At 40.6% G+C, this 16,295-nt stretch overlaps 1 protein-coding gene across 2 annotated transcripts in view; it reads right to left on the bottom strand.

Annotated features, from left to right (window-relative positions):
* LOC102384511 (cytochrome c-type heme lyase) overlaps positions 1–16,295 on the bottom strand; it is a 91,655-nt gene that overhangs the window by 37,358 nt on the left and 38,002 nt on the right. For both annotated transcript variants that reach the window (XM_025201859.1, XM_025201860.1), the window contains 2 exons: positions 8,610–8,775; positions 3,530–3,619 (listed from right to left, as the gene is read on the bottom strand). In XM_025201859.1, coding sequence (XP_025057644.1) covers positions 3,530–3,619; positions 8,610–8,764 — 245 coding nt within the window. In that variant the 5' untranslated portion in view covers positions 8,765–8,775. The remainder of the gene's footprint in view (positions 1–3,529; positions 3,620–8,609; positions 8,776–16,295) is intronic.

The raw sequence follows: 16,295 nt of genomic DNA, 5'->3' as shown, positions 1-16,295 counted from the left end.
CCCCCCATGTCCCTTCCACCACAACAAACTTACCAGCTGGACGCAGCTGTATCGGAAATAAGATTGGTATCAGCCGGTATGCCTCCTTAAAAAAGAAAATCGGCTTTCGGTAAATAGGCCCCCAAAGTCTCTATCAGTGCACCCCTAGTATTATCTAGAAATACACTTAACTGGCGAATGAAATATTTTGTTAATCTCTTTTAGATTTGCAACATTTTTAACTTACAGCCTTTCCCTGTATTATATATTGGTCCCTAAAATTGCCCAGATGCTCTAAGATGGTGCTTTCTAACTGATGATCTGCAAGTCACATGCAGCCCTTGGGACGTTAACCTGCAGCCCCAAGGCTCCCAGTTTGGGTACCGCTTCTCTTATCACTCTACTACTGCTGCTGCCATGGGTCTCTAGGCTTCCCCTCCCTCCTCCAGCTCCCTGCTCCCGCCCCTGGGACCTAGGGACTCCACATGGTGTAGTGGGAGGAGCCCACAGTGGGACATGGGGCACTGCTGTGCTACAGTGTAGGGAGCAGTGGGGAGGGTGTCACATGGCGTGTACAGGAGGCAGCCTGGGAGGCATGTGGCCACTAGCTACTAAAAATCTGGACAGCCCTGCCCCAAGGCAATTAGTATATTTAAGCCAGGGTCAAATAGATGGGGGAGGTATAGGGTTAAGAAAAGTGCAGGAGCAGTACAAGGCCTTAAACTTGTGGAAACTAGGCTCATTAATAATTATAATTTTGTTGGTAAGAGATTTCTGTGGATGACTAGTATCCCATTTGTTTGTAAGTGGCTAAATCCTACATCTTATAGGGTCCGCCTTCCGAAAAGGCATGAGATTTCTACACAATTGAGCAGCCTTGCTACAATGCACCTGGCATCTCCCTTGGTAGTTTGTTCTCAGTCTTCAGTCTTATTCAATTACATAACATCTCAGTGGATTCCACTTATGAATCAACCTAAAAATGGAAAGTGTGACCTATAAAACTCTTAGATGAACTAATGATTTAGAGTACAACTAAGCTTTTAAACAGCCTCTTGCAGAATAGAATTCAAGTACTATATGGTCCATTAATGAATTGGACACTGCATAGTGTTTGCTATTCCATATGGGATTTATGATGCTAAATGGACAAATGCTAGCCATTTCATTTTTGCAGCCTAGCAAATCAGCCTTCCAGCAAGTAAAAGTGCATCTGTTACACGTGACAAAAAAAAAAAAAAATTTATTTTGGCATAGTTGGCATTTTCTGATAGTTAGGAGCTAGAGGGTAGCAAATTATGATTTTACTTTCACTGGCAGGAGTCCATCAGAAAACTTGCAGATTCATTGACAATATTATCACACTTAGTCTTCCCTTGCAATATTGCTCTTAATTTCATAAACAAGAACTCAGATAATTCTTAATGTTCTAAAAATGGCAACTGAGACTTCAAGTACTTTAATTAAAAACATTGGCGCTCAGCCCTACACAGCGGGTTCTATACTTCCTGAAACCACTAACTAAAACAATTTCACCCAGCCAAGAGAACTCTCAGATACTATAGTCCAATCCCCAAAACAGCTGCCATAAAAACAAAAACACCACACACAAGTCCAACCCATACTCAACACTAAAACTTAGACATTCTCTCAGTATGAGAAATCTAGTTGCTCTTAAAGCTGTTTGATACTTTAGATTGCTTTTTCCACTCTACCAGATGTCAACTGAATCGCCCAAAACCATAGGCAATAGCTACTCTGATCTTACACAAGCAAAGGAAATAGTTAGAAACATAAGCAGAGTTACAGAATAGTTTCTCCCCAAAGGCAGATAAGTTTTCCTTGTTAATGTTTTTACATAGCTGAACATTCAAGGTTATCTGTGCAGGATTAGTTTTTGATGTGCTGAATGGAGAGGTAGCAACAATTTCTCTAAGCATTATTCAAAGCAATTGTTTCATTAGTTCTACTTGAATTTACCCCATAAATTACCTGTTTTAATGATCAGGTCATTTTCCAGGTATATTACTTAAGATAAACAAGTGGTCTTGTACTCGCACCATTCATTTTTTGTTTGTTTGTTTTGTACCAAGACTTCTTAAAAATAGAGAACTTGAATTCACTCAATATTCACCACAACACTGAAGAAACAACATCATTCCCTTGTGTTCAAGCATGCCCAATTGATCCAGTCCTTTTGGTAATGCCTTAGTATTTCTTCTCTCAAAACAGATACCAAGAGAATGAAAGAAAAATGCTAAGTAGCCATGGAGCCAAATACAGAAGAGACCAATATTGTAGAGAATTATTTTATAGCTAAATAGAATCTATTAGAATTTCAGTTTATAGCAAAAACAAATGACACTTCATATCTTCAATGGGCTGTTCAACTTTTAACCCAATCCTTCACAGTACCGCATTTTTTGAACTCGCAAGGAAGCCAGAGGAAATCACAGATGTTCAGCAAGTTGTAACAGAGAATCCTAAATATTTGACCCAGGTAAAGAAAGAGTAGAAGTATTATTCCATTCTTATAAGTGACAAAACAAATTGGTGCTAAGCGATATGCCTAAAGCCACCAAGCCAGCAGCAGAGATATGATCAGAAATCACAGCTTCATGGTACCCAGATTTATTCAGTCCAGAATGCATTGTTTTATTGATTTGTGTGTCAGTTTAATCCTTTCGAAATCAGATGAAAAATATACTTAAATTAGTTTGAAAAATACTGTTAATTAATCTTGTCTAATTGCCAAGTTATTAGTTTAAAACAACAAGTTATGAGTTGAAGTTTAAACAAACAAACAAAGTTAGTTACGCAGGTCACTTCCTCCCCAGAGGTGAAATGTCAGTTCTCACAGGGTAGGTGAAGCTTCAGCTTTCCGCTAACAATCCGTGTCAAACAAAACTAGAATCTGCTAGATTGCAAGAGTCTCTTGAAGATGGGGGGCAGAGGGCTACAGCTTGGTTAACACCAAAGACCAAAATAAAATTAAACTTACTGTCTTCTTTATTAAAGGCATACCCTCTACCTTACAAACAGTGACAGAGGGTTTTAGTGTCCCAGAAAAGGCCTACGTAGTATCTTAATTTTAACAATTTAAGATGGTGTCATCCAGCATTTAACTCTATTTTTTTCCTCCCAAATGGACTTCAACAAGCTATACAGCAGCTTCATTTTACAGCTCCTTAATTTATTCAAATATTGATCTAATTCAAGTTAACATTTTGACTATTCGCAATTATTTTCAGCTCTGTGCACTGGAACTTCAGTGTGCAATTACAGTCAGCAGATTCTGTGCAACTATCCATGCCACTATTCAGAGCATACATTCTGTTAATTTATAACGGTATTTTAACTGGTAAAATAATCCGAATTTCACCAGATTGTGAGAACAGACGTATAAGTGGAGCTCCACAATTTACAGGAAAACTGACTGACTATTTGATTAGTTAATGAACTGGCACAGCAGCATCATTGGAAGAGAAATGAAAAAGAAAAAAAATGTTAAAAGCTTTTATTAACATTAGTTTAATATAACATATCTTACCAGATAGGGTCTGCATTAACAGCTTCATCATACAATAAAATATATACACAAAACACACCAACCACCAAGGCATGGAACGTGGATACTGTCCTGAAACACAGAACACTTGCAATTAATGTCATAGCTACATTTATAGCAATCTTGTCCTTATTTTTTGTTTTTAATATTTAAAAAAAATTTTTTAGATTTTATATTATTTTAGATGTTTTTATATTACATCCAACTGCTCATGTGATGAGCTATTTTTGCCATACATATCAAAGTTTTTCATAAGGAAGGATAACATTTTAAAAATAATAATCATCGTTTGAAGTGATAAAAGTAACTGGAACCTAAAACTAACACTTTTACTATTGCAGGGGCAAGCAATTATTTCGGGTGCAGGGCTGCTTAACGAATTTTGGTGAGCTGTCAAGGGCCACATGGGTAGTCCTCCCCCCTTGACAGTTGCCCCGCCCCCTTGTCACCATCTTGGGACTGGAAGTCCCACCTCCTAACCCCCTAGCTCTGCACTGCCAGCAGCCCCAGCCCCATGCTCCGGGCTTCCACCCACCTGCAGCTCCGCCGACACTGCTTTCCTACCTGCTGCCCCGAGCCATGGGACAGATGAAAGTGCTTGGAGCAGGCCGTATTCTGCCCACCCCTGTACTAATGCATCTTAAAAACCAAACCCAAGATTTATTTAGTTTTTAATAATTGCTTCCAAAATGTTCAGCTTAAAAGAACTAGCAGAAGACTGGCTGTACTGTGTACTACAAACATGGACCAGTATGTGTGCTACAATAGTTTTATGCTTGTAAGCACAAAGTTAAAAGAATAACTCAAAACAAGTCTCGGATATTTGGCCTTTAGGAGCAGGATTTAAAAAACAAACAAACAAAAACCAGAAAACTCCAAAAGTGAAAGTTTCAGTGAGATTCTAATACAATTTGACTAAGCTATTCGGTCTTATAGAACAAACCAGACAAATACAAGATAGTAATACAAGTAAGAGTCAGGCGTGTCAAAAGGGTATCAACTACAGCATATAATAAAGATACTTATATTAGCTCACAGTTTAATCTGTAGGGCTATTCCTGTACTCAATATCATTTGCTCACCTGCATAAGCTTATCTTTCCATAAAGTAATTGAAGAGGTCTTGTCCATATGCACATTCCACTAATTATATGCATACCTGAAACCTCCAGTCTCAGGGCATGAGATACACATACAATGCAAGTGAAACATGTATATTGACAAACTTCAAGATGTCTTTGGAAGGTAGTTTGGCAGCACCCAGCTAGGCCCAACCTGCTATTTCAAACTGAACATATTCCATACCTCTAAAAGTGTACAACTTAAGTTTTTTTTCTATATTTTGTTAAATGTGGGGGGAGATGGATTTGGGAGTAGTAGGGGTGCACCAATAGACATTTTGGGGGCCAATACTGATAACTAATTTTTAAGGCGGCATATTGGCCAATACTGATCCGCTCCGATACAGCTGAGTCTAGCTGGTAAGTCTGTTGTGGTGAAAGGGGAGGGGGAGAGAAGGGGTGTGAGGGATAGATCAATGCTCCCTGCTGTAAGGGAGGGAGTGGGGCTGGGGTAGGCACTGCCCAGGCACAGCAGGCGCAGGATCGAGTCGTGGCTCATCTGAGGGGCATGGCTCCCGCCACAGCTCCGGGAGGGTGTGTGCCCCTGGATCTGTGCAGGACAGGGCAGGCTGCAGCTGCAGGCTGGGGCTGAGAAGTGGGAATAGCACCGGGATGAGCTGCCGAATGAGAGGTGCGCAGTGGCAGAAGCCGTGCCCTCCCCCAGACAAATGACGGCTCATTATTTTGGGAATTTAGAGAGGGGAAACTAATTCAGGATTTTTGAATGCTAAAACTGTCAAAACCATAAATGGTAAAATGGGTCTTAAATTATGGTTGGAATGTTGATATAGCTGCAATGATCCAGAAAATATGCAAGATTGGTGATATCTTTCACTGGACCAACCATATAGCTGGGAGAGGTGTTAGACAAGCTTTCAGACACAAAGACTGCTTACAGAGGGGGGGGTGGGGGAAAGCACCTTACTTTCAGCTTGGTGTGTCCCCTCTTTATACAGCATGTGCTTCAGTGGGGCTTTTTGGCACTTTTATAGCTGATATAGCTATAAAATAGCTGATTGAATCAGCTATTGGATAAAAGTGCCAAAAAGCCCTGCTGAAGCACCCAATCTATACAGATGCTGGGGAGCCAAGTCAAACTGACACGTTTTCTCTTCTGGTAAAGTGCTGGGGGGAGGGAGGAGGGGGGGGGCAGCGTTTCACATCTACCAGTGGCAGGACCCTCTCCAGGACAGTCAAAAAAAGCCCGAGACTGAATCAATTCAATCTTCACAGGTTAATCTAAGCTGCATAGATTGAACCAATAAGCAAGTGAACAGACATTCACTTCTGATTCCGGAAATGCAGCCACATGCCTGCAGTGGCCTAGGCCAGAAGCCAGGGGGCACTAGAGCACACCTCCCTGCTCAGCTGGAGCAAGCATCTTGGGTCAAAGCTAGCTCATCCTCTCTGAGATGCTGGGGGACTGCGAGTTAACAGATCTGGAAGGGATCTGGGACAGAGGTTTAATAAACCAATTTAACCTAAATCAGTTAAGTCTGATACTATATCCATCCAGTTTTTCTGAAAGCAGTTTATATGCACTGAACTTCTATTGTGTTAAAGATCTGAACCACTTTCTGATCACTTATACCAATTTATGTGCAATTTCTGTCCCTAACCCATGGATGGGCACTTTGTTTGAAAGCCTGTCTAACATCTCTAACTATACAGTTGGTTCAACAGAAGAGATCGCAGAAACCAAAAAAAAAACCAAAAAAAAACTTGTTTCCAAAAATGTAGATCTTTAGTTTCTAAAATAAACTAAGACTGCACACATCACAGTTTCTTTTAGAAATGGCTGTTACCCAAAGCTTTATATTTTAATAGTTGGCTTTGTAAATAATACACACTGTTGGTAGAAGCGTCTTAGTAACATTCTTTAAATACATTTTAGAACTATAGCAGGCCACACAAGCAAAAAAGTGTGCAGTGTGAATTAATTTCAAGTCAAACAAGCTTGTGCGTGACATAGCAGCTCCTATTTTTCTTTATTTTTATTAGAGAAGTGTACTCCAAGAAGGGGCTCTAAAACCCTATGTTCCACGATCATATTTATGGAAATAAGCGTTGCTCACAAGGAAAAAGCCCATTAAAAGGCAAATCCCAATATTAATGTGTTGCAAATAAGAATTGGGTCAATCAGCACTTTTCCAATAATTATTGTATTGTGGCTTTGCAACTTAGCGCAAGGATGAGGAGTCACACATAAGAGGGTGTTATAATGCCACTATGTTATTTGTCAGCAACATATGCCCTATACGCTAGATCTGGCCCACAGAGCTGCAGGGCTTTGTCATGCTGCAGCTGAGCAGTGAGGAGTAGCTGGAAGTTATACTTGTACCACGTCTCTCTCCCCCCACCCCCCACCTTTTTTCCTGCTCCACACACAATCTCCTGTCATCTATCCATGGCCCAGCCCTATTTCTCACCTTTGAAGTGTCTTGTGCAACTGATTACAACACCTCTCTTATCTATTGAGGTTAGTCAAATACTGAGTCTAAAGCTGCCTTTGCATAGTAGTGTCTATGCAAGACAAAACATAATCTAGCAACTAGTTTACCGCACTTATACAAATCCAAAACAACTCTGAATTTAAGACAACCCCCCACAATAACTAGATTCTAGACATAAATTCATAAACGTTATAATTTCTCATACAGAATCCAATTATCGGAAATTTGTCTTCCCACCCCACTTCACTGGTAGGGGAGCCAGCAGCAGGGGAGGCAGGCAGTAAGGGGGAAGGTGTCAAACAGCCTACCGCCTTCCCCTCCACCCTGGGCCCATTTGCCTCCCCCTGATGCCCGCTTCCAACCCCCTCCCATGCCCGTGTGCCCCAGTACCTGTCCCCCCTTAGTCCCCATAACCCCTGCTACTAGTTCCCCTACTATATGCGCGCCCTGGCACCTTACCCCCCATAGTGCCTGCCCTTGCCACTACCTCCCAGTTCACCTATAGCGGTGTTTATAATTGCATCTCTTGTGACAGACTCTGGTTTTATTGTACTATTTCTGGTTTAAATGAATTTGTTCTGTAATAATGTTGCATGCCTCAGGTTCCCCAACTAGCCTGTACATGGTTAAAGAGGAGCTAATAGGGTCCTTACGAAGACGTAGAACAGCCTACTAGTCTAGAAGAAACAAGGTCTGGCCAGTGGAGCACTCAGCAACAGAGAGATAAACAGCCTTGTTGCCACATCAAGTGGACTTCAAGCAACAAGCACTGGAATGGATTCTGGCTCTATACCTGGAGACCACAGGGAAGGACTGAGGTGGGTTATGGAGAACAACAAAGAACAGCCTGCCTGAAAAAGGATGGGTGTGGAGGTGTTGGCCTGAGAGCAAGGGAGATGAGAGAAAGAACAGATGAGTTAACTCTGGGGTGCTCACAACTGTGCAGGCTAGACAGGGGACAGAGGGACTGCTTACACCTTTGAAGGGCAAAAAGACCTCTGTTTGCTGGACTGCAGTTGCCCAATAAGTGCCTTTGTTAAAAAAAAGAACTATCTGCTTTGCTGCTTGGCACTCTGGGGTGCATCCTTCCCTTTGAAGAGGTAAAGTCCCTCTATCAGGAAATGACCAGGAAGGTAACCCCTTGGAATGAGAGCCACAGGTAACCAAGGAAGATCAAGGATCAAAAGGCTGGGGTCTTGGAGGAAAAAAGCCAGGGCTCACATCACTAGAAGCTGTGCCTGGGCTAGCTTTCAAGGGTACTCAGAGAGACTAGGCAAGGCTTAGAGTCCTGAGCAAGTGGCTCTCTTGGGGGAATCCTTGGTAAACCCAAACTCTAAACCCAGTACTTTAACTTGGTACAGAACTTCTCAAATATGTACAATCATATTTTTCTACATCTTCACTTATATTCTATTATATAGGGACCTTAAAAAAAGTTGCAAAATGTATTCATTAGTTCATCATTTGTATTTTGTGCTAGATACTTTACCTTGAATTCCATTCAATCTTCCTTTTTTGGTTAAGACTATTAAAACCAGGAGTTATCCGTGCTGATGCCCAAGCACTTAAAACATGGAACAGAAGTTGGAAAATGGTGAAACTAGTAACAGCAATACCAATAATCAGTTTGTTGAAGGCAGCCATTATTCTTCAGCCTGTTAAGAGGAATTGGAGAGTTTCTTAGTCCACATACCAATTAATTACATAATTTTTTACAAATATTCTTTTCAGCATCTAATATATTAATCATAAATAATATTCACTCAAACTTACCTGTTTTATTAAAACACCTCAGGGACTGTTTTATTTCTTAATACTAGAAAACATGGTATAAAAATATCCTATACTTTGCAAATGTAAAAAGTGTATCGTCTATTACATGTCCATTCAAATTGTAAAATCATGTATATTTAGTCACCACCAAAGGGGAAAATAAGCTCAAACAACTTTTCCAACATTTCTAGATAGACACTGTAGACAAGAGCTCTGAAACTATTGTTTCTTGCTTATGAAATTATTTTACGCTCGCTCTCTCTCTCTCTCTGAGATTTCCTCTTCCGACTCTACTAAAAGTTCAATGTATATAGGGCAATTTCAAAATGGAGGATTTCAAGAAATTTACCAGGTAAGTCAAAAAGAGAGGGTAACTTGGAATAACAAATATAGAGACAATTGGTTTATTGTCTTTTTAAAAAGTGTCTAAAAATGCTTAACTAAGACTTTTAACATTTCAGACATAATATCACTAGATCAGTTAGGCCATTCTACAGAAACACGAAGATGTAGATTTCTTTCTAATACAAGTTACATCATATACATAAAAGAGCAGAGAACACACATTGCAATGTTAATATAACTGAATTGTTAATATACTACAATAGTTAAATAATATAACCCATAATATTTTAATGCAATGTTCAAGTTGAAATAGTCTGCCAGCCAAGTCTGGAAATAAACATGAGTTTGAAAGCTCGGTCCCCCATGCTTATGCTTTAAGATGCTGGCTTTTACATCAAATTGTTTGTTGATGAACATTCCACAAGACAGGCATGCAATTTCTGAAACCATCACAGATTCATAAAATAATCTACAGCATATATTGCCCATAGTTTAATTTTAACACTCAGTAAGATCTATAAACCTAGCCAAAATTTGAAGGAAACTAGTTCAGAAATTCTGAAGCTATGAACAATAACTTTAAAGTAGTGGAATGCCCAGTAACTGAAGCTTTGAGCTTTTAGCAAATGTTTGCTTTGAATCTATATAAAATAATCCATAATACAACAAAACATTTTTACCCGCATGCAATTACTTTAAACAGTACTTTAAAATATTATGAGCCAATTTGCCTCACACCAAACCTGAGCTTTATTATAACAACTCCAAGGCACTCTCTATTACCACATGGCCCCAAATAAGATAAACACCTTGTTTTGGGAAGGCAGAATAAAAGTGATTTTTCCAGTCATGGCTGCATGCCGACTGTAGGAGATCCTGCAAGAGAAGGTTAACATGGTAGCTCTGACCCTGAAGAGTGAACTCAGCCCTCCCTCCCCTAAGGCTGGCAGTGGGAGCATAGCAACTACAACCATCTCACAGCAGTCTCTGCGTGCTTCTCTTCCAAAATAAATAAATACATAAATAAATAAAAATAATAATAGTAATAATACAAAACAACCCCCCCCCGCCCCAAACTTTTCCCCCACTTAAAAGACGCATCACAGTTTGAGGCCTAATTTTTTTTTATTTTTTTTGGGGGGGGGGGGAGGGGGGGGGGGGGTGTGAGTGTATATGGTATGTGAGTAAATACGGTATAGCAGAACTACTATGCTTCCTGGGTAAGAAGGCATTTTTGGACACAAACTTTGCTAGCTCACCATCCCACCTCCCTCCTGCTCTTCTTCCCAAGAATGCAGTTTCTCTCAAATAGAAAGGAACCACTGCTCAGGAAGTACTTTCCAAAGTAAGTTAGTAGTATGGTCTTTTTGTAAATAAAGAAAGAAAGCATCCATGTAACAGGCGCACCAGCTGTCTATATGTCATTTTTTGAGGCACTGTGCCAAAACATGAGATTGTTGGAGCAAATGTGCTGTATCAGAACAATATTCAAAGTAGATTACAATCTCAAAGGGCTTTAGATATGTTAGTTAAGCCTAATAATCTGCAAAGTTCGTATCATTATTCCTACTTCCCAGTTAGAGAAACTCAGGTTCCAAGTTAGGTACATGGGAGACGCTTCAGTTTAGTACTGTAAGCAGGATTCTAATAGACATAGATCTGGCCCCAGTACAGACCTTACAGAACAAATAGAATTATAACATTTTATACCAGCTGAGGCTCTGGCCTATGAGCTCTAATCCCTATTTTGCAGCTGACTTGTGCCAGCTGGAGCAATTCATTCATCACCTAAGGTACTTCTCCTGGAAAAAGGCAGATAAATTCTTTATAGGCCTGGAGAAAATTTGCCCATTACCTACTAGGTGCTAAAAACAGTGTCCTACTATTCTTTTCCAGAAGTATATCTTCAAAAAGGCAAGCTTCTACAATATGAAGGAACAATTCATTTATGTATTTCATTTAATAGTTGCACTAACAACCAACGTACCATGCAATACATTAAAAAAAAATGTAACTACTTTTCACACAAAAGCCTTAATTGTATATACATGGAATTAAGTAATTCACGTCCACCTCCAATCCCCAACTCTTATCCAGCACAAACACTTTATCACATACCTATGTGAAGATCTACGTAAGAGACTAAACCTACTACTACTTCAAGTGCCACTACTACTACTGAAATAGTCAATGTCATCTAGAGATGCACAATCAAGCTAAGATACCAGAAGCAATCTAGCAGTAGCAATACAGAACTCAGCCAAAACTTCACAGAAGGATAAAATACCTTGCATCAAGTTCACTGCTCCTAAAGCTAGATTGTTTCCAGTACCTGAGCTAGGTTGTTTAAAGCATCTCTTCTACACTATAGACGAGTCCATACAAGCATTAGATTGGTGGGATGCCCTGCTCTCCCTGCCCCTGCTGAGAACAAAGCCTCCCATTTCTATCCTAAATGTTGTCCAAGAAGGCATCTGAAAAAATGTCTCTCCCCACAACTGGGAAATGCCACGGAGAAGAACACAAGCACCCTGTCCCACCCTTCAGCCCCACCCCATCCCAAAGTTGTCTGCTGTAATAGTCAGGTGGATCCCTGCCTCTCTGTGCCAAGCTTCCTCCCAGCTGCACGGGAATAGGAAGGTTGATCAAATCCACTATTCAGTCCTTCATTACTGGTTCTTCCACCATACTGAGTAGTTCCAAATACTGCAGAATTCCAATTTTTACTCTGGGTCTTGTGACCTGATCTTGTTCATGTCTGTTTCACCGATACCCATGAGGTTCTGACAAGCAACAATGAAATCAGACAGGTCTGGTTGAGAGCCTTCAGGTCAGTTGAGAATGCTCTGAACAGAGATCACGTCATTAATCTTATCTACCTATAGTCTCTGAAGGCAGTCTTGTATCAATTTACACTCTATTCACGACTAAGTCATTCTTGTAACAGCCATAAGGACTCTAGTGTTGAAGCCGTGTTGTAGCCTTGTTGGTCTAGGAAATATGCAAAGATTTTTGTGGGTGATCTCTTCACCAACCATGACTAACTGCACGGTTGAAACAGACAAGCTTTCAAATCCAGTGCATTCTTCCTCAAGTCCTAAAGGTACTTTAGATTGTTGTGAATTTTTAAATATCATCCATTAAACAGGAAAAGGGGGGGGGGGGGGGGGGGGGAGTGGAAATAAACTCAAGTCCCCAATTTCAAGACATTTAAATAATTGATTCTGATCTTGTTTTGCAATTTTTAGTTAATTTTCTTAAGGGGAAGAAGGGTCAGGCTCATTAGTACCAAATTAGGGGAGCCATTCTTGCTAACCAAGAAGATAAATCACATTTACTTCTATTAAACTACATAATTACTTAAATATATTTATATTAAAAAATATATAAAAATCAGAATAAACATGACAGTGAAATAAAATGTCTTCATTATTTTTACTCATGATTAAATTTCAAGCTGCATTTTTTATGGAAACAAGAACGGAATAAAAAGAATATGCACGCCATTTAAAATTTACTTTTTATTCTAGTTGAATAAAGCTACTTTAAATGCACCTTACATATAAAGGAAAAGAGCTTATCAAAATCTTCTACAGTAAAAACAAAAAATATTTAAACACAGCAACTATTATGCTTAGTTAGTAATGCTAACCTTGTGGTTAGGGAAGTCCATTAGGAAGGGAGAAATCTGGGAAGGGCATAACTAATGAGTTTAATGGCATGGGCAAAACTCCACTGACTTGGTGCAGGAAAGGCCCCGGGGGGGGGGGGAGGAGTGAAAGAGGGGAGCCAGGGAGAGACTGGGGGAAGAAATATTTCTGTTCATCTTATACCTGTTGACAATCTGAGCCGGTCTGGCAACTATTCTTGATATCTATGACCAAAAGCATCCCAGCCTTGCAGCTCTCTGCCTGGGATAAATTTTGGATCCAGCAACTTCAAAACTTCATGCTTTCCTGCAAAGGACAAATCAGTCTACTTTTTTTCTCTCAGATATGCCAAATAAGTAACCTATCATGACAATTAAAACTCAGAAGCGCTCAATCTTTGCAATATAAGATTAACTGATCCTGTCTATATTTGTATAGGTTATAGCTAGTTTTTGGCTTTATGGGCAAAAATTAAGGGGATAGATAGCAAATGGTTCTGTCCTATAGAAAAGTATTCACAGATTTTAGTTATTTGTATAGTTGATATGCAATTAACCAGATTCTACTGTATTAGGCACCCATAGTTTTGGCTGATTTCAGTAAGACAGAGGTCAATATGCCTGTGTGTTTGTGAGGAAAAATCAGTTTGGTTATTCAGTTGCCAAACCACAGCAACTGAATGTTCCCCCTAAGTGGGGGGGACAAAAGACCTCTGTTCAATCTGGGCTATTAGAAAGTCAGTATTTCTACTTGAAACATTCTGCTGGAATTAATTTTTCCATATAGGAAATGAAAAAAAAAAATCTCACAGTGACAGTAAGGAGTGAAAAACACCACGTTCTGTACCCAAGTTGGTAGGTATTCATGATAGCTTTTGAAATCAACATTGACAAATTAATTTTACATGTGTATGTTTTCTCAAGAAAGACTATTTCAGTACAGTATGCCCAGACCCCCTGGTCTAAGTACAGGCAGTCATAAAGCCCAAGGCTGAATCAATGAAATCGTTACAGGTTAGTCTAAGATGCATGGATTGAACTGATAAGCAAGTGAACAGACATTCACTTTTGATTCCAAAAATGCAGTCACGTGCCTGCAGTGGCCCAGGTCAGAAGCCGGGGAGCGTTAGAGAACGCGTCTCTGGTCAACTGGAGCAGACAACTTGGGCCAAAGCTAGCCTGCCCACCCTGGATGCAAAACATCCTGGGATGCTGGGGGACTAAGTTAACTTGAATCTGGAGGGGATCTGGGACAGCAATTCAATAAACCAATTTAACCTAAATCAATTAGGTCTGATACTACATCCATCCAGCCTCATCTTAAACCGCTTTCAAAATGGCTGAAACAGGCTTATGTGCACTGAATTTTTGTGGCATTATAGTTTTGAACCAGTTTCCAATCACTTATACTGGTTAGCGTGTAATTTGTCTCTAGCATTGGAGACAATTCAGATTTCTACTGGAGCAAAAACACGGTGTTCTATTTTAAATTCAACTGTTGGGTGTCATTACCCAATGATTGTGTGCATGCTTCGGCACTGCAGAATTATTTCCCGCCACATGGAGCTTTCTTTGCACAGTGCAATTCTCAGCTGCAGAGAGAAAAACCCCGGTGCAAAGGAGTTCCTGCCACCCGTATGTAAATTTGTTCCCCGTTATTGGCTGTTTCTAAATTATTCTCACGTGGCGGCTAGCGATTGGCTTGCTAGCCGTATAAGAGGCTTGAGCAGTTTCCGCCCAAGTCGGAGATCTCCGAGAATGTCAGGAGGATCCTGAGAACCCCGATTCCGAGAATCCCGGGAGAAACCCGAGAGAATTCCGGCAAGGAGTCCACGATTACCTCGTGGATTTCCACGTATATCTCGGACCGACTGGTGGTTTGATCAGCCATCAAGAGCCTCTCCCCGTCACCAGACGATCCTTGACGTACCCCTGCCCTGTGCTCTCATTGAGAGTCACAGCACGGACTCTCGTATCGGTTTAAAGAGCTCTCATCGTTCGAGTTTTTCTTCTGTCTACAACTGTAACCAAGCAAGTTTTCCTGCCTGCACCGCGACCATCTACGGTGTAAGTAAAATAATCTTTAATCAACCTCTACGCGTCAGTGCCTAATTCTAGTTCGCCGTGCCGACTTCCCTGGCCCACGTGCCCGGGCTGCTGGCCACAGCCCCTCAGCCCCAACATTGGGCATATACATCATGTCATAGACATGTTATATACAAGAGTGAATTTCACCCACAGAACATTCATATAAGCAAAGACTTAACCTTTAATTGACGGGATTAAGTTAGCCCTGATTGTATGTTGTTTAATTTAAGAGTTAATTTTTAGATACTGTGGCTATTTTCTATTTAAATCTCTTATGTCATTTACTAACTTTATAGTATTTAGAAGAAATACAGAAGTGCTTTGGATTATATATTACTATTTTAAAATGGTCAGAGTCAATAAGAAAGTCAAAAGCGTTGTGTGGTTGTGTTGTGACAGAAGCAGCTAAACCATCTTTGCATATATCCAGTAAAAATGGACACAACTGATCCTTCTTTTCAATCTTAGATCAACAGACACTTTATTCCCCAAAGTGTACAGTCGTTAGACTCTGTTCACTGAAAAGAGGATGACTTTTAAAATTTTTGAGTTCACAAAGAGGAAGAAAAATGGAGGGAAACAAACAAGTTTAGACCACCTGTACTCTCAGTGTAACAAATCAGATATCCCATTGAAACTGGTTCAGCCCAGGAAAGTACTTAACAGCATTTTTTTTCTAACTTGGCTAAAGTCACTATCCTGATTTAATTAGAAAATTCTTACTTGACTGAATTAAAAGAGGTTTCCTCTATTTCATAGATGGTAGATAGAGTCGGAAGGGACCACAATGGATCATCGTGTCCGACACCCTGCCCCTGGCAGGAAAGAGGACTGAGGTCAGATGACCCCAGCCAGGTGACTATCTAGCCTCCTCTTGAAGACCTCCAAGCTAGGTGATAGCACCACCTCTCTTGGAAGCCCATTCCAGATCCTGGCCACCCTTACTGTGAAAAATTTCTTCCTAATATCCAACCTAAATCCACTCTCAACTAGTTTACACCCATTATTCCTAGTCACTCCCTGGGGTGCCCTAGTAAACAGTGCGTCACCTATTCCCCATTGACCTCCCCTAAGAAATCTATAGGCAGGCGGCCATAAGATCTCCCCTCAGCCGCCTCTTGTTAAGGCTGAAGAGATTCAGCTCTCTCAACCTCCCCCCGTAGGGTCTATCACGAAGGCCACTAATCATGCGAGTGGCCCTCCTCTGGACCTTCTCCAGATTCTCCGCGTCCCACTTGAAGTGTGGTGCCCAAAACTGGACACAGTACTCCAACTGCAGCCTGACCAGTGCCGCATAGAGGGGGAGCATCACCTCCTTTG

This window comes from Alligator sinensis, unplaced genomic scaffold (genome assembly GCF_000455745.1).
Source record: "Alligator sinensis unplaced genomic scaffold, ASM45574v1 scaffold199_1, whole genome shotgun sequence".
NCBI classification, from domain to species: Eukaryota; Metazoa; Chordata; order Crocodylia; family Alligatoridae; genus Alligator; species Alligator sinensis.
The sequence above is the reverse complement of the archived record's forward strand: the minus strand, read 5'-3'. Positions and strand labels throughout refer to the sequence as shown.